A 19,173-nucleotide genomic window follows, 5' to 3' on the forward strand; every position below is an offset into this window, starting at 1 on the left:
AAGGATCTTGGTAACTAGCAGCCCCTTCCTGCCACCCTTGTCCTGAGCAGATGTCCCCAGATATACAGCCAGGGCTGGTAGCAGAGAGGAGGGCTGGAGCCTTTCTCTCCTCCAGTCTGCATGTTCCTTATGGAAGGAATCAAGCATCGCCTCATCTTCTGGAAGCCCTGAGGTGCCGGAAGGAGCTGGCCACTGAGCCGGTGGTCATTCCCTCTGACCTACTAGTTCATCTCCGTTCCGGAGTTCTACCAAGGGGAGTAGAACAAACAGAGACACAAGCTCAGACATTGAACCTGAAGCTATCTGGTATTAGCATAGGTTGGAAAACACTCTGATCAGCAGTGACCTGGGGATTAAGTTAACTGTAGATCTACCCCAGGAGATAAAAGCAGTGTCAAAATTATAACTGAAGACCACAAGGGCACCAAAAAATATGTGGGATAAAATACTAACAGAAAATAACACAGTGGTGCCAGACTTCAGCAAGTACAAATATGCATTGGCATGACCAGTAGTAGAAAAAAAAAAAAAAAAATGAAAGTAGCTAGAACAGGGTGGTAATATGAGTAATTATTTTTCTCATACACACTTCTCCGTAAGAAATTAAAGTAAGCATGGACCAAACCATTCAGAGCCACTGAAGTCAGTGGTCTTGATGTGGCTTTAAAAAAATTCCTTCTATCTCAGCTTTTCCCAAATTGGGTGCCATGATAAATTAGAGGTGTTTGTTTAGTTTTGTTCCAGGGGGACAGAGAGGTGGCCCTAAGAAGGGAGTGGTAAACAGGATTAAGCAAAGTTAAGTGGTTCTTCCTTCCAGGACTTCAATGATGTTTATCTCTGCTGAGGATTTCCAAAATGCAGATACACTCCCTAAACCAGAGACCCAAACCTCCTTTTTTCTCCCCTACTGAACCCTGTTAGCATTTCTGGGACACAGGGACATATAGCCCCTCTCCAAGACGGCTTCTGGGTCCCAGTGCCCTGGCCCCCCTCCTCCTGCCCTCAGGTGTCTCGCACTGCTCAACAGGGAATAGCCAGTTCCCAGGGTGTGTTTCTGTGTGCAGTGGGTTTGCACAGGTATAACTGTGCTGGAAGAGGGCCTTGGCTCTCAGTCCCAATATCACATGGAGAAGCTACTGTCACTGGCAGCTACCAGGTCCTTACATTTAAAGCTGAAGATTCTTTTTGCTTTCCCAAGTTTGAAAGGGTTTGTTTGTTTTGGGGTACTAGGGATTAAATTCAGGGGCACTTGACCACTAAGCCACATCCCCAACCCTATTTTGTAGTTTTGTATTTAGAGACAGGGTCTCATGGAGTTGCTTAGCACCTTGCTTTTGCTGAGGCTGGCTTTGAACTTGCAATCCTCCTGCCTCGGCCTCCTGAGCGGCTGGGTGTTTGTTTGTTTTCAGGGAGAAAGCCATTATAAGTTGTGTAAGTCAGACATACCACAGTACAGTACTTAACTCCTAATACTTAAAACAAAGGCAAAATACAGTCAAATCATCTTATTAATCTAGGCAGAACAAAGCAACTTTGGACTCCCTCATAGAAAATAAGTTGTCATAACTAGACTCAGCAATCTGCAGATTCAATGTGGATTCTGATATGGGCTCATAGTATCTATATTTAGGCCCTTAAGGCAGCAAAGGTATTAATGATTGACACTTTCTGAGTTCCTTGAGCCCCGCTACCTGTGAAAGGCTGAATTTAAAGCTCCCCTTCCAGGTCCTGCAACCTCAGCTGTATCTTTGAAGGCGGAGGGACAGGGAGTGCACTGTGGACAGACTGGTCCTCAGCTGCATGGACATGCAGGCCTCAGTGTCCCAAGGGCTCTGACACTGGAGAAGATGGCTTTCTCAAGAAGCTATGCTAGGTCTCAGATGTGGTTCACCAAGTTTGTTTCCTTCTCCCAATCTCCCGTGAGGTTTCTACAAAAAGCCTTTTATACCAAAGGACACTGTTTTGACATCCCTCCTACACCCCACCAGGGGTAAGTCTGACAGATTCTCTAATGAAAGGGGCATCTCACTCAAGGATAGATGGGTTTGTACCTAGGGCCAGGCAGTTTAAGGATGGCTTCTTAGAGAAACCCCTGGTAGGGACCACAGTGTTATTTAATTATTTAATGGGTTCCTTTTCTTTTTATTTATTTTTTAATATATATTTATGTGTATATATATATATATATTATATATTTAGCTGTAGATGGACATACTACCTTTATTTTATTTATTTACTTTTATGTGGTGCTGAGACTCGAACCCAGGGCCTCACAGGTGCTGGGAGAGTGCTCTACCACTGAGCACAACCCCAGCCCCAACAGGTCCCTTTTTTTGGTACAACTCACAGTCTACATTCCACTTGATGCTCCTGGGAGGAAGCTTCAGGGTTTCGTTGATCTTCTCCAGGACGGTCTGCAGCTTTTGCTTTTGAGCAATTTCTGACTGGGTGACCTCAGCGACATTTAGTTTCTCACTCTCAAGTTTCTCTGGGTGACAAAAGAAAAGAGAGCAGCTGTAATCCTGGGTGGCAGACAACCCGAATTCATTCACTTATTCACTCATTCACACACCCACTCACCAAAACAGTGGTCCCCAGCGTCTGCAGGGAATTGGTTCTGGGATCCTCCTACGTATACCAAAGCCCGCAGAGCTCAGTCCCCTATATAAAATGGTATAATATTTGCATATAACCTGTGTACATCCTTTTGTATACTTCAATCATCTCTAAGCTACTTATATTACCTAATAAAATGTAAATGTCATATGTTGTTATATTGTGCTGTTTGGGGACTAATAACAAGAAGAAACATCTGTACGTTGTCAGCGTAGGTGTAATTTTTGTTGGATATTTTGGATCCATGGTGAGTTGAAGGCACAGATACAGAGGGCTGACTGTATTGGCACCTACTGGGGAGGGACACTATTCCCCATCCGATGTCGCCACTAGTGGCAGCGTTACCGTGAAAGCCTTTTGACTGGGTCTTTAACACCCAGGACCACAGAAGTGGGGCACTTAACCTATTTTATCGTATTTGAACTCTGGTCCATCATCCTTGGGTATCCCTGTGCCTACTGGACAGCCTCTCTGCTTCCCCTGGGCAGAATCAGTTGGGTCCTTATTCAGGACAGTCTGTCTATTCCTGTATAGGACATGTGTCACACCTGATCATATTTATCTGATTTAAGCAATTTCTTCTCCTTTTGTGCCCCCACCTGGAAGGTAACTTATTTGACATGTCTTATTTCATCAGTTCTAAGGCACACACTTTTCACATTTTAACATCCCTACAATCAGGCTGTATCTTAAAAGTGATGGTATCGTACTGCTGCTGCTGTCAGCCAAGTGGAAGGCATGAGAGTTATTACTGCCTCCACACACGTGAACTTGGCCATAGATCTTTGTAAGATGACCGCTTCCATGTCTCAATAAACTTGCAAGGGCACTTTCAGAAAGTATAAAATAAACATCCTAAGCAAGAAGAAAGCATTGGGGAAGAGTTCAACGAACAGAGTATCCTTCTAAGTGGTGTTCATACACTGGTGTGCTTTCAAAGCAATGATTCTCTTATGCAGTGACATAAAACACAGCTTAATCACTTTATTAATCTAAATCTGTACTTTAATATATTACAAAGAACAAAACAAAACAAAAAACCCTTGATTGCTTAATGGGAAATACATCACCTGCTTCTAGATTCACCTAATCCATTCTCCACAACTCATTTGGGATTAATGGAACTGACGCTCCAAAATGTGTTTAAATGGCTTTTCTCTGTAGTTTTGAGGGCTGCCATACTAACAAATTAAACTTGACATCAGTGATTCCTTTAGTCCTTACAGTATTTATTTTGGGAAACTGTAGCTTATACAAGCCAAGTGGCCCTTGGGTAATTCTTTGAAGATGAGGTTGCCCTCTGGGGAATTTCTGTGGTTCTGTGATTTATCAATCCTTTTCAGCACCCTGATAGAATGATCTCAGGTGGTACCTATCTATGATGCCTGAAAGACTCTCTTTTCTCTTCAGTTGTTTGAAGTCATCCTTCATCCCTGAAGTTCAGGAATTTAACAAGCATAGATCTAAATGTCTCTCTCTTGATGGGTAAACCTTGAAGGGAACCTGGCTGCCTTTCCCATTTTCAGGCTGAATTCTTATCTTGAATCCCCTTCTACTAAAGAAATGATAAGCTGTTTTCCCCCATTATTTTTAGATGATGTGATTGTCTCTATAAAAGCCAGTTGTTTTCATTGCACACTGTAACGACAAGCTCTGGGGAAAGGCTGCCCAAAACGCTAGGCTGAGAAACTTCTGAAGCCCTATCTTGGCTTGGAGGAGAAGACTGCTGGGGCAGATCACTGGTGACTGCCTTGGGAGTGGGCTGGGCAGGCGGAGAGGAGAGGAGTGGCATGAGAGCCGCTAATTTGCTGGCCCTGCTGTATTACATCATCGTCTATGAATTTTCATATTCATCAGCCTCTGTTGGCATTGGACTTCAGAGTGGATAGCTTAGGTTTCTGTTTTCTAGGTCAACAATTTTTTCTTGCATTGTTGTTCATTTCATTCTTGTTTTTTAAAAAATTGGTGTGCCATAACAGGACATGTACATTTGGTCTTCCCACCCACCCTCTTCCTGGCATGGAGTTCCTAAAACTCTTGTGACTTCCTGAATGGAAGGCTAATGGAAGCATCTTTTGTTTTGTTGGTTGTTGTTTTTGTCCCCAGTTCCTGAAAAAGCTCTGGAGTGATGAAGGTTGCCAGGGGAACCAACCATGTGATGAAAGCATTGGTACTTTCAGTCCACCTACCTTTGGGAGTGGGAGGGCTGAGGACTGAGGCAACACCAGTGGCCAAAGATTTAATCAATCGCGCCTACATAATGAAGCCTCCCCAACCCCTAACCAAAGGGGTTCAGAGAGCTTCCGGGTTGGTGACTACATCAAGGAGCGGGAGGGGTGAGGCTCACAGGCACCTCTTCCACATGTTGCCCTGGATATTCCTTTCATTTGGCTGTTCCTGTATCTTTAGTAATAAACTGGTAAACTCAACTGCCCTCCTGAGTTCTATGAGCCATTTTAGCGGATTATTGAATCAGAGGAGGGATAATGGGAAGCTCTGATTTATAGCTGGTTGGTCAGAAGTATAGGAGGCCCAGCCCCAACAGGGATTGCCATCTGAGGTGGGGACAGTCTTGGGGGACTGAGTCCTTAACCAGTGGGGGTTGTACTCATTCAGGGTATTCAGAGTCAGAATTAAATTGTAGGTGTCCTCAGAGAATTGCTTTGTGTGGAAAACCCATGCATTTGGTGTCAGAAGCGTTGTAAGCATACAGAAATAAATAGGGCCTTCCTGGATTTGACTTGACACCTTACCTACTGGGGCACTCACTGTTCTTCTGTTTCCACCAATGTTTTTAACTAATCTATGATAGTCTAAATTGTATGATCTAAAGTTGTAGTGTATTCTTCCTAGAATTCCGTCTTTTAGCATCTGTCATTGCTTATTTAGGAGAAGAGTTTTTATGGCTTTACTTTATTTCTTTTGCATTATGAAGATTTTAGAAAATGTAATTCTGCTTTACTTTTTTCCACTTTAGTCATTATATTTTGGCTTTATCTTCTTTAATTTTTGTTGGATATTTTAATTTAGACATTGATATTGGTATTAAGTAGATTTGCATAGAGAATATATCTCAAAGCAATCTTTATTAACACAGAAGAGTTCTTCATCATCCTTTTTTTAAAAAATGAAATTCGACTCCCCAGTATCTATCCAAAGGATTTAAAATCAGTATACTACAGTGATACAGTCATATCAATGTTTATAGCAGCTCAACTCACAACAGCTAAGTTATGGAGCCAACCTAGTTGCCCTTCAAGAGATGAATGGATAAAGAAATTGTGTATACATACACCATGGAGCATTACTCAGCCATAAAGAATGACTTTATGACATTTGTTAGTAAATGGATGAATCTAGAGACTATCATGCTAAGTGAAATAAGCCAATCCCAAAAAACCACAGGTTGAATGTTTTTGTTGATATGTGGAAGCTAAACCACAATAAAGTGGGGGAGGGGAAGAAAAGAAATTCAACAGATTTGAAAAAGAGGAATGAAGGGAAGGGAGGGAGATAGAAAAAGAAAAGACAGTGGAGTGAATCTGACACAATTTTTCTATGTGCATATATGAATACACCCAGTGAATCTTCCCATTGTGTACAACCACAAGACCGGGGTCCTAATTAGAAGAAGATATATTCCATGCTTGTATAATCATACCAAAGTGAACTCTACTGTCATGTGTAACAAAAATACATATTTTTGCCACTGGTTTTTCCCCAAACGCATCAATAGTATCTTTCTAGGTCAATACATATGTATATGCTCATTGTTTTTACAAACTGCTTACTATGTCACAGGGCTCATTACATATTAGACCATTCCCCTGCAGATGTATAGTGACGTTATAGCACACTTTTCCTTTATTTGCAGTAAAGTTGCAATAAACATTCTGTATGTATTACTAACTGATCAGTGTTGATAAAAATAGAAGCTATTTCTTTACAGATTTTCTTCTCATATCTAGTCATCTCACCAAATCCCCTCACTACTTCTTTTATTACTTACTTGAGTCTTCAGCATTTTCTGGGTATGCAAGTAAGACAAAACAGTCATCTCTATTTTGCAAGCTTATGAGACATTTCAAAGTGGCATTTTAAAATAAAAGATTTGAGAACCTCTTCTGCTATTCCTATCCCTTACTTTAAAATATTTAACCCTCAAATTTTAAGAGGCCCACTCAAACACTTCTACAGTGAAACAGCAATTTCATTTAATGTTGCCAAGGATTTAAAGATGATTTCTTTTTCAAGACTCCTAGTTTCCCTCTTTAGTTATGTTAGGTTAATATTAGCTAGCTTTTTGATTTTTTTACGGCTGGAGTTTTATTTTCCCAGGAAACTGTTCTTGCATGTTTCCACAGTTCTGCAAATTGTTCATAATTAATTTAGCTTTTAACAAAATATTAGGTATGATTTCAAAATACAAAATAATTTAGAAGTTTTTCTCAGATTATTTTGTGACTAGTTGTCTTAATACACACTGTATTAATGTTATCAAACAATTAGAATATGTAAAATACTCTTTCCAGTATAAGTGACTCCTGAATTAAAAATTTTTTTTTGCTTAAACACAGGCAGCATTTGTTAAAAAAAAAAAATGAATTGCATTGGAGATTTTGGTCTATATACTAATTTGTTGAGATTTGCTTTATGGACACAGTTAAACTTTGCAAGAGTTCCATGTGCAGTTGAAAACAATAAGAATTCTCCAGTTTGTAGGTGTAGCAAGTGTTGTATGTAGGCCAGAGCTGGTTCATTATGTTGTCCAAACTTTCTCTATCTTCATGAACTTTTTCTTAACATATTAAGAGAAGTGTGTTAAAAATCTACCACTGTGATAGTGAATTTGTCAAGTTCTTTTTGAAATAATCATGGACAATTTTGTTTTTATCAGTGTATTATAATTATATGTAATAGTGGAATTCATTGTGATATATTCATATATACACATGGCATAATTTGCTCTGGTTCTCCAGTACTTTCCCTTTTTCCTTTTTATCTACTCTTCTATTTATTTACATTATGATAAATAATTGTGCATTATAATTATACATAATAATGGGATTTATTTCAGTATATTCACATATGCATATAGGATGATTTGGGTCAATTTTATTCCATAGTTGTTTCCCTTTACCTCCCTTCCTCCCTCCTCCTTGATCTCCTACTTCTCCTCTCCTTTCTCTTCTTCTGAGATCACTTTTTGTTTTTTAATTCCTCTTTTTCTCTCTAGTTTCTGCACAGGATGGAAAATGTTTGATCCTTGACTTTCTCGGTCTGGTTTATTTCATTTAGCATGATGTTCTCCCGTTCTATCAATATTGCTGCAACTGACATAAGTTCATTCTTCTTTAAAGCAGAGTAGAATTCCATTGTGTATATACCATATTTTCTTCATCCATTCATCTGCTGACATACAGTTCTAAAACTGGGCTATTGCATTAAATATTGGAGTGCACACATCTCTATAGTGCTGACTTCAGTTCTTTTTTGTAGTTTTGATTTTAATTTCCCTGCCTACTAAGGATACTGAACATTTCCCCACATATTCATTGGCCATTTTCATTTCTTCTTTTAAAAAATGTCTACTTAGTTTATTTGCCCATTTATTGACTGGGGTATTTGTTCTCTTGGTGTTAAGTTTTTCTGAGTTCTTTATGCCTCTGTCAGAAGAGTAACTGGCAAAGATTTTCTCCCATTCAAACAGTTCTTTTTTCATGTTCTTGTTTCCTTTGCTGTGGCAGAAGCTTTTAAACTTGGTGCCATCCCACTTAACTTTTATTTCTTGTGCTTTAAGGTTCTTGTTAAGGAAGTTCATGCCTTTGCCAATATGTTGGAGTGTTGACCCTGTTTTCTTTTAGCAGTTGTACAGTTTCTGCTAGAAGGTCTAATTCCTAGGACTTTTCATCCACTTTGAGTTGGCTTTTGTGCAGGGTGGCAGATAGGGGTCTAGTTTCATGCTACAAATTGATGTTCACTTTTCCCAGCACCATTTGTTAAAAAGGTTGTTTTTTCACTTTGCTTTTACCACCCTTGCAAAGATGAGATGGCCATATATATGTGTGGGTTTGTCTCTGTGTCTTCCATTCTATTTCACTGGTCTTCCTATCTGTTTTTATGCCAGTACTATGCTGTTTTGTTACTACAGCCCTCTAGTATAATTTGAGGTTGGAAATCGTGATGCCATTGGCCTTGTTCTTGTTGCTTGGGATTGCTTTAGATATTCTGAGTATTTCATTCTTCAAGTGAATTTTAGGGTCTGTTTTTTTCTAGTTCTATGCAGAATTCTGACAGGGATTACACTGAATCTGTACATTGCTTTTGGTAGTATGGCCATTTTAACAATATTAATTCAGCTTATCCAAGAACATGTAAGCTCTTTCCATTTTCTAGTATCTTCAATTTCTTTCCTGGGTGTTTTATAATTTTCATTTTAGGTCTTTGGTTACATTTATTTCTAGGTGGGTTTTTTTTTTTTTTTTTTTTTTTTTTTGAGGCTATCATGAATGAATGAAATTGTTTTCCAGGTTTCTTTTTCATCAGGTTTGTTATTGGTGTAGAGGAATGTTATTGATTTTTGCATGCTGATCTTATATCCTGCTACTTGGCTGCATTTATCAACTGTAAAAGTCTTCTGATGGAGTTTTTTGGGTCTTCTAAGTATAGAATCATATCATCAGCAAATAGTGATAATTTGACTTCTTGTCCTGTTTGTATCCCTTTAATTTCCTTATCTTGTCTAATTTCTCTGGCTAAAATTTTCAGAAATATAATGAATAGGAGTGCTAAGAGTGAACATCCTTGTCTTGTTCCTGATTTTAGAAGAAATAATTTTAGTTTTTTCCCATTCAGTATGATGTTGGCTTTGGGTTTGTCATATGTAGCTCTTATCATGTTGAACTAAGTTCCTTCTAACCCTAGTATTTTCAGTGATTTTAACATGAACGGGTGCTGAAATTTGTTGCTTTTTCTACATCTATTGAGTTGATTATATAATTTTCTCCTATTTATGCAATGGGTCACATTTATTGATTCTTGAATATCAAACCAACCTTATATTCCTGGAATGAAATCAACTTGATCAAGGTTTACAGACTTCTTAATGTGTTTTCGAATGTGGATTGCTAAAATTTTATCAAAGAACTTTGCATCTCTGTTCATCAGGGATATTGGTCTATACTGTGTGTGTGTGTGTCCTTATCTGGGTTTGGTATCAGGGTGATACTGGTTTCATAGAATGAAATTGGGAGTGTTGCCTTTTCTACTTCATAGAATAATTTGATGAGGATTGGTATTAGTTCATTTTTAATTTTTATATATTTGATACACAGAAGTGCACTTAAGCTTAAATTTTTGGTGTTTCTCTATTGATTTTAATTGTTTATTAGTATAACACACTTTGATTTAAAGGCAATTTTGCATTCTTTTAATCAGTATTACTCTAGCATATGCCATTATGTCCACCCCCTTTTTCTTTCCACCTTCTTGCGTTCTCATTTATTAAAACTGTCTCTTGTAAGGAGAATTTAGCAATATTTTGTTCTGATCATCTTTGTCTTTGAAGTGGATAAAGTCAATTTACACTGACTGGGTTCTGCTATATTTTCAGATTCATCTCTACCAGCTTATTTGAACTTTCTATTTATTTTGTTTTTCCAGTTCTCTCCCCCTTCACCATCCTTGCCTTCTTTTGGATTAAGGTTTTTACTCCTCATTCCTTTCTCTCCTTACACATTCTACATTGTGTAGGAGGCTACACATTCTCTTTCTACCATTTTAGTGGTTACATAAAAATTTTTTTTTATGCATATTTAAAGTTTTAACTAGAATCTTTACCTATATGCTAAACAGCACAACCACCTCAGCTCACTGACTCTAATCACATGCTTCCTCAAGTATATGCTACAGTTGTATGGAATTCTATTTTCACTTTTTAATTAACAAATCAGACATTACTGTGATTATTTTATATTTGTTCAGTTACGGCTTTTATCTATCTACCAGAGTCATCTTTGCTTGCTACTTTTTTTTTCAATTGCATTTCACATCTTTCTTTTGGGTTCATCTTCCTTCCTCTCTTACTATACCCTTTTTTTTTTTTGATAGTGGGGATTGAACCCAGGGGTGCTTTACACTGAGCTACATCCCCAGCCCTTTTTATTTTGAGACAGGGTCTCATTAAGTCTCTTAGAGACTTGCTAAGTTATTGGGGCTGGCCTTGAACTTGAGATCCTCCTGCCTTAGCCTCCTGCACTGCTGCGATTATAGGCACAAGCCACTGTGCCTGGCTATACTGTACATTCTTTTATTAATACTAGAAAATTTCCATTCATTATGTCCTCAGATATTTACCATACTCCTTTTCCTTGTAGAATTCTAATTAGTAATAGGTTGTATATTCTTAGAATTATGTCTATGTTTTAAAATTTTCTTTCTCATTTTTCACTCTGTAGCTTGCTATACTGCATTCTGGATGATTTCTTTCAGCCCATTAATTCTTTTTGTATCTGATTCATTGCAGTTTCTAATTTCATTATTACATGGTTTTCCATTTCTAGAAATTCTGTTTTGTCCCTTTTCACATCTACCTGTTCAGTTTTGATTGTTCCTTATCTTTTTTTTTTTTTTTTTACCATCCTTTCAGTAGGCTCTTAAAACAAATTGAACATGATTATTTTGTATTTTATTACTGAACAGCTTCTAATATAGTATTTGTGGGATAACTTCGGTTTAGCATTTCTGTTGCCAATGTTCATAGAAGCTTTCTACTCATGTCTTTGGTGATTTCTGATTTTGAGCTCATTTTCCTTGGAATTTTATCTCTGGGAGTTCTTTGTGGTCTGGGTTTTGGGTTTAAGAGTTCATTTGTCTTTAAAGGAAGGAACTATATTTCCTTCTGGCTTGGGCCATGGGTAACCTCGGATAACTTTTAACTATTAACTATATCTCCAGCTTGGAACTTTTAAAACTACTATTTTCATTATAATATTTTTGTTAGTGCATTATAGTTACACATAATCATGGAGTTTACTTTCATAATATTCATAAATGCATATAAGATAATGAGCTCCATTTCAATCCCTGATACTACCCCCTATCCTCCCCTTCTCCCTCTCCTAATTCCCTTTCTCTATTGGTCCTCTATTAATATTTTATTTGGTGCATTACAGTTATACATAAAAGTGAAATTTATTGCGCTATCTTCATACACATACATAACATGGTTTGGTAAATTTCATTCTGCGTTCCTGCCCTTTCTCATTTCTCCCCCTAAAACCTATTCCTCTATTCACTATTCTTCCTTCTATTTTCACGAGATCCCCTTTTAAAATTCCTTAGTTCTCTCTACCTTCTGCACATGAGAGAAAACACTCAGTCCTTGACTTTCTGAGTCTGGTTTATTTCACTTAGCAAGATGTTCTCTGGTTCCACCCACACGCCAGCAAATGACATAATTTCATTCTTCTTCATACACAATAAAATTTCATTGTGTATGCGTGTAGGTGAATATGTGTGTGTGTGTGTGTGTCTCACATTTTCTTTATCTATTCTTCCACTGAGGGACACCTAGGCTGGTTCCATAACTTGGCTATTGTGAATTGTGCTGCAATAAACAATGGTATGTGTGTATCACTACAGAATGCTGATTTTAGTCCTTTTTGGATAAATACCAAGAAGGGGACAGCTGGTCATATGATGGTTCTATTCCTAGTCTTTTGAGGAATCTCCATACTGCTTTCCAAAGTGGAGTAATGCAGTCCCACCAATAATGTATGTGTACACCTTTCCCCCATATCTTCCCCAGCATTCATTGTCATTCGAATTCTGGATGATTTCTATTCTAGCTGGAGTAAGAGAAAATCTCAGTGTAATTTTGATTTGCATTTTCCTAATTACTAAGGATATTGAACATATTTCCATATATTTATTGACCATTTGCATTTCTTCTTTCGAGAAATGTTTAGTTCATTTGCTTATTTTTCTTTTAAGTTTTTTATATTAATCTCCTGTTGGAAAAGTATCTAGCTTTGTAATTTTAAAGCGACATTTGTAGTGTGAATCCTAGCCCTACATCTGTGTGGATGCAGATTTTAACAAAGAATTATCAGGGGCAGATTCTCCTTTCTCCTTCCTCCCCTTCTCTCCCCACCCCACCCACCTTTTTTTTGTTGTTGTTGTTGTTGTTTCATTTACACCCAAGGCTGAGACAGACATTTATCCTTATTGCTTCTCTTGAAGACATGATTTTCAAGTCTCCCCACTGAAAGTACTGCCTTCAAAGACTGGTTTTATTCACTGGTCTCTGATCCAGTCCCCTTTCCTGCTTGGACTTGACTCAGGCTTTGTCTTCTGACCCTGGATGTGTAACCCATTACACCTCAGACTGCAAACTATTAGGAATTAGCACTTATCCCACTGGATTTACACTTCCTTGTTGCTTTTGGAACCAGAAGAAATTCTTCTGGTTCCCTTTTTGCACCAGTTTAGTCACGCCATATGAAAATATGTTTATAAAGGCTTATCCGGCTTTTTAAAGTGTGCTGTACTAAGATTTGTCTGAACATCTAGTCATCATAATGTTGAAAATAGAAATCTTCTTTCATCTCTTATTACATTAACTGGAACCTCTAATACACTTATGGTAATAGTCCTTATTTCTGACTTGCTCCTAATTCCATATCTTTGATATGCCACTATTTAATATTTTTATTGTTAGGTTTTGTTTGATGGTCTTTACCATATCTGGGTAGTTTCCTTTCCTTCCTGCTTTATTTGGGATAGCTGCTGTTCAAATGTATTTAATACCTACTGATAGATTAATTCAGTTTTACTCTAAAATATATTTGCCCTCAAGTACTTTTTATGAGTATCAGAAAAATCCAAGCTGTGAAAATTATCTCTTCTTCATTGCAGCCCCACATTTCCTGGTCCCATTCCATGGGGAGAATTACCAGAGATAATCTACATACACATATGTGTGTGTTGTGTCCCTCACATACACACACACATACAGAGTGACATGACACAATGGTCTGTGCCATTTCCTTCCCTCCCTTCCTTTCTCCCTTCTAAGTTTATTTATAAATAAACTTTACCATACCTGGATAAGTTTATTTATAAATAAACTTGGATATTTTAAGCTGGGTGTAGTGGTGTACACCTGTAATCCCAGTAGCTTGGGAAATTGAGGCAGTAGGATCCCAAGTTCAAGGCTAGCCTTAGCAATTTAGCAAGGCCCTAAGCAAATCAGCAAGACTCTGTCTCAAAATATAAAATAAAAAGGGCTGGGAATGTACTTCAGTGATTAAGGACCCCTGGGTTCAATCCATGATACCCCCTCTCCCCCAAATTCAGAACTTCTCTACTATTTACTAATGAAAGGAGAATAATAAGCTTTTGAGTTTTGGCAGAACAAGGAAATGCTTCCTACAGTTTAAGAACAGCAATATATGTCGTCTTCAACAACCCTAGAATTGATGACTATTATTGCAAGACCACCTTAGGGCAGTGCCACCCAATAGAACTTTTGGCTGTGATGGCAATGTTCATTTCTTCACTGTCCAATATGGCAGCCACTAGCCCCGTTTGGTTACTGAGAACCTGAAATGTAGCCAGTGTGATGGAGGAAATGGGTTTTTAATTTTAATTACTTTCAATAGCTGCACATGGCTAGTGGTTATCATATTGAACAGCTTGACCACAGAGGCTTATAAGTCATCCTCCTGGTTTTACACAAAAGTAGATCTGAGCTGCAGAGATACGTGCTAGTAGTGGAACCAAGACTGGAACTCAGATGTCCTGTCTGCCTCTTCATTCCTGTCTCCATTTTAGCACAGACTCCACTTCAGTTCAAGCACTTCTGGGCATGGAAAGCAACCCTCAAAGCCAGTGTGATCAAATTCTTCAGGAGGCTGTGCCTCCTGGGTTTTATGGTGCCACTGCCACCCAACACCTCCACATCGAGTCAGCCTGGTTTTTCTCTAGCCGCTCGTACCCTATGTCACTAGGACTTCTTAAGGTTCTCCCCATCCATGCTGCCTCTCCTCCAGTTCGTCATCATTCCTGCCTCACAGGGAGATGCTTTGCTGGCGTTTCCTCCAGTGCCTCTACGCAGGCCTCCTTAGGTTATCTTCCTAAGGCCCCCTTCCTCACCATGTCCCTCTGCTTGCAAGCCATCAGGAGTTACCACTGCTCAAGCAATAGTCCAAAACTCCTAGTTCCAGGTCCTCTACTAGGTGGGAATCACTGTTATTTTAAAGAAACTTTTCAATGGTTTTCGGATTTATAGAAAAGTTGAGAAGACAGTACAGAGAGTTCTTTCCCAGAACCCTGTCTCCCTGCTGTTAATGGCTTCCATTATACAGTATGTTTGTCACAGTTGGTCCTGGGTGTCCTTGGTATGTGACAATTAACTCCATACTTTTTTTTTTGGATTTCACCATCCCCCCGTCCCCCATATCTTCTTCCTGTCCCAGGAAACTGTCCAGGATGCCACTGTTCTTCATGTCTCCTTAGGCCTTTCTATTTTGTGAGTTTTTCAGACTTTCTTGTTTTTTGTGACCTTGACAGCTTTGAGAAGTGTTTTTCTCATAGGTAGACAAGAGTTGTGTGTTTGGGGAAACAAGATCACAGAGGTGACATCCCTTTTGTCACACCCTTCGCAGTCCCACTACTTCTCCACCCTAATCACTGGAAGCCAGTCGCTCAAGGGAAGGGAGTTACCTCTACCTCCCTGAAGGGGTCATTTCTACATAAATTATTTAGAATGCTCTTGTAAGGAAGCATTGTCTTTTTGCTCCCATTTATTTACTCAGTTATTTACTTATAGTAGTATAGATTAAAGATATTTGTTTTGGACTTTGGGTTATAATTTTATTATTATTCCCTCTCCCCAACTCATTCTAACCCTGGCCATTGGGACCTCTTTCACATTGGTCTTGGACATTTTCAACTAGCAGCCTCATATATGTATGGTTTTTTTTTTTCTTAGCACTTCCTTTTGGCACTTCAAATGTTGTAGGTTCATCTTCTATAGTCCCTGCCCAGCTCTGGAATGAGCCATTTTGGAAGACGCTCTGGTTCCTGTTATTGGAGGACAGTGTTAGGAACTGAGATCTAGTGTGGAATCTCATCTTCATTGTGAGGCATCCGTTCCACTCAGCTGATCCTGATGGGCACCTACCCACTTGCCCCTTGTCTCTTCAACATCCTTCCTCTACCCACAGTGAAGTTAGCTGATGGGCTCCCTGGCAACTCTTTTGTGGTACTGGCTAGAATGTTCTTCTCCTTTGGCTAGAATGTTCTTCTCCTTTGGCTAGAATGTTCTTCTCCTTCTTCATCTGTTGAAATTCTCCTTCTGTAAGGCTCTATTCAAATGTGCCTATTCCAGGAAGCCTTTCCTGACACATACTCGATATTTCATAGCCCTTGGGGCAACTGGGTTGTGAGTTACACTGTGTCATATCTACTTTTATATCCCTAAACTCAGCAGTGAACATATGGCAAGGCAAATGGAGTTTGCTCAGTAATATTACTCGACTAGGTTAAGATCAGTAGGTCTATCAGGGAAAAAGAAAACCATACACATAAACACAACAAAAATTCCTCCAATAGAAATTTTATGCCTAAGGGCCTTCTTGGTCTCATACCTGAAGATGTCCTGTTTCAGTCATATGCTATTGTGAAAACCAGAAGGAAGAACCCTGTTACCTTAGGACTCTCATCTCTCAAAACAGGTCTTGTCTGTTCCTAGCAGATGCACATATTCAAAGATAAGGATCAGTGGAAACTCACATAGCCACCCCAACTCAGGAAACCTCAATAAGGAACAGACTGTGGCTCATGTTCAAATGAGCTGATTAATTAGGTTGTGTAGGCATATTCCTGGAATTGTTATTTCCTGTCTCTTACTTCATGTGTTCCCTACATGTTGGGGATACAAATATGAAGTAACCATGGTCAGGGCTGTATCACTGAGACACTGGGAAATGTCCCAACTTTGAATGATTCTGTGATTTTCTTCTCTCATGGGGAAAGAAGAGCTGAGGAAACAGAATGTTGCGTCTGTCAATCATCCCCAAAGTCCTTAATCCTAGAACAAGAATGAGATGAATCTTTGCATGGGGTAGGGAGGCACTTTCTCCTTATTTTGGGGTTGGAAGCTCTTGTTCTGAGGGATGCAAAGGGCTGGAGTTCAACCTGTAAGAGGATGGGGTGTGCATCATAAAGAGGTCACCCAGCAGGCCCACATCTGATGTCTTCCTGGTAGTAACATGGAAAGTACAAATAGATGGCTCATGTCAGGAGGAGCAACCTTCACAGTGGAGGCTGTTGTACCCTCTGGTGCCTCTGGATGATGATGAGGCCCCTTCTCAGAATGCTCTGGCCTTATCTGTGTTTGCCTGCAACTGCAGATAGCTTGTACACACTGCTGGCTTCCACCACTAGCCCAAGGTTCGCTCCTCTGCCACCACAGGAGTGCAGCCTGGAGGTTTTATTTCCTGCATGAGCAAACCTCCTCTCAACCTCAGGGTGATGGGAGCCATAGGGTAAATGCTCTTGCCTCCCTTTCCTGGGAAGGGTGCTTTTAAGGTATAATGCTACCTGGTTCCTCAGGGGGCCTGGGTTGCAAACAGATCCTGTTAAAGTACTCTTAACTGGCATTTCTTTCTTCCCTTCTTATTATTCACTCAGTTATCTGTACTTTCTTTTGTGTGGAGCTGGGGATTGAACCTGGGTCTTGTGCTCTCTACTGCTGAGCTACATCCCTGGTCCCTATTTTTCTGTCCTTCCTAAGATCCCTTCCATGAAACTTCCTCCACCAGGTCCTTGTCTCAGCATCTGCTTTTAGAAAAATCTAAATGAAAATCTGCTGTTGGGGAAAGTGGGTAGACCCAGAAAATATAGGCAGCAATGGGGTAGCTAGGAAAGGACTGGGGAGAGGTTATTCCCAGGGAACCTATTAGAAATGCCTGGGGACTCTGAAAAGGGCTGTTATCCTGCAAGCCAGACAATGCTGCGGAACAAGGAGTCCCTGGCCACATGAAGGTACGACAGGTCTGATGCTGCTTCCCACAGGGTTCCTGACCAAAGCACACCAGCCACTCCTTGTCAGCAGAGTCCATGCACCATCTCAAGGATGCATGCCTGTTCGGGCTTTCCCAAGGCCCCCGAGCACACTCAGCCCTTTACTCACTTCTAGCCTCTGAGTCTTTTGCTCCATGATGTCAATAATATGGCTTCCTGGATCCCCTAACCTTATCCTGATGTCTGAGGTATGTGTGCTCCTGGACTATGCTGGCCCTTATGACACTTCCATTCTCTTCCAAGGGCTGGTGTTTCATAGTTTAATAATCTCACACTCCAGTCCCTCCTACTCTTCATGCCCAAGCAACTCAATATAAAGGACACTCGGGCCCCAGGACATTGGAAGCTGAATTCCTTCCTTTCTTTTTTTCTTTTGTGTGTGTGTGTGTTACTGGGGTGCACCTTTACCACTGAGTCACAACCCCAGCCCCTTTTATATTTTATTTTGAGACAGGATCTCACTAAGTTGCTCCCAGCATCTTGGGAAGCTGAGGCAGGAGGATCACAGGTTCAAAGAGAGCCTTAGCAACTTGCTGAGGCCCAAAGCAATTTAGCGAGACCCTGTCTCAAAATAAAAATAAGTAAATAAAAAGGGCTGGGGTCGTGGATCAGTGGTTAAGCAACCCTGGGTTCAATTCCTGGTACCCACCCCCCCAAAGTGAATAATGATAGTATTAGATTATAACTCAAAGTATAAAATATCTTTGTGCTCATATTGATATTATTAAATAACTAAAAAAGTAAATAAATGGAAATGAAAACTCTTCCTTAGAGAAGAATTCCAATTAAATTTGAAAGAAACAAGGAAAAGAGAAAAATCATCATTAGAACACCATATGATAACTGCCGCAGACACGCCGTACCAAAGGATGCTAAAATTGAGAAGTTTAGGAAGAAACAGAATATATTGCATGGTCTCAAGGTATCTCTCCTCAAATGAATTAATTACAAAGAGAAGAACAGTAACTTTACAGAGATGAAATGTGGCAGATAGCACCTTGACCATGTGATTGAACATCACCTGGGATAAGTCACATCCACATCGTGCACTCCCTGATGAGATCCACTAAGAAGGGCTCCTCATTTCTGTGGGATTCCTTGCCAAAATGCGTAGCATTCATCAAATCATGAGAAAATATCAGGGAAGGACTGGAGATGTGGCTTGGTAGAGCCCTTGCCTAGCACACGGGAGGCCCTGGGTATCAGAGATATCTAAATTGGGTGCCATTCTACAGAGTAACTCTGCCAAAGTCACGAAAGACACGAGAAGATTGAGAAACTGTCGTGCATTGAAGGGAATGAAGGAGATGTGACAACTAAAAGTAATGTGGGAATCTGGATTTGATCCTAGAACCAAAAAAAGGATATCACATAAAAAAACTAGTGGAGTCTGTCATGTAGTTAAGCATTGTTCTAAGGTTTATATCCTAGTTTTGATATTAATCTGATGGTGGGTAAGACGTGAGC

General features: G+C 39.6%; 1 protein-coding gene across 1 annotated transcript in view; it reads right to left on the minus strand.

Moving 5' to 3' along the window:
• Positions 1-19,173, minus strand: part of PARVA (parvin alpha) — a 148,650-nt gene that overhangs the window by 30,618 nt on the left and 98,859 nt on the right. Inside the window, exon 5 of the mRNA XM_079102728.1 lies at positions 2,348-2,488. Within this exon, the coding sequence (XP_078958854.1) occupies positions 2,348-2,488 (141 nt within the window). The remainder of the gene's footprint in view (positions 1-2,347; positions 2,489-19,173) is intronic.

Source organism: Sciurus vulgaris (genome assembly GCF_902686455.1).
Source record: "Sciurus vulgaris genome assembly, chromosome: 11".
NCBI lineage: Eukaryota > Metazoa > Chordata > Mammalia > Rodentia > Sciuridae > Sciurus > Sciurus vulgaris.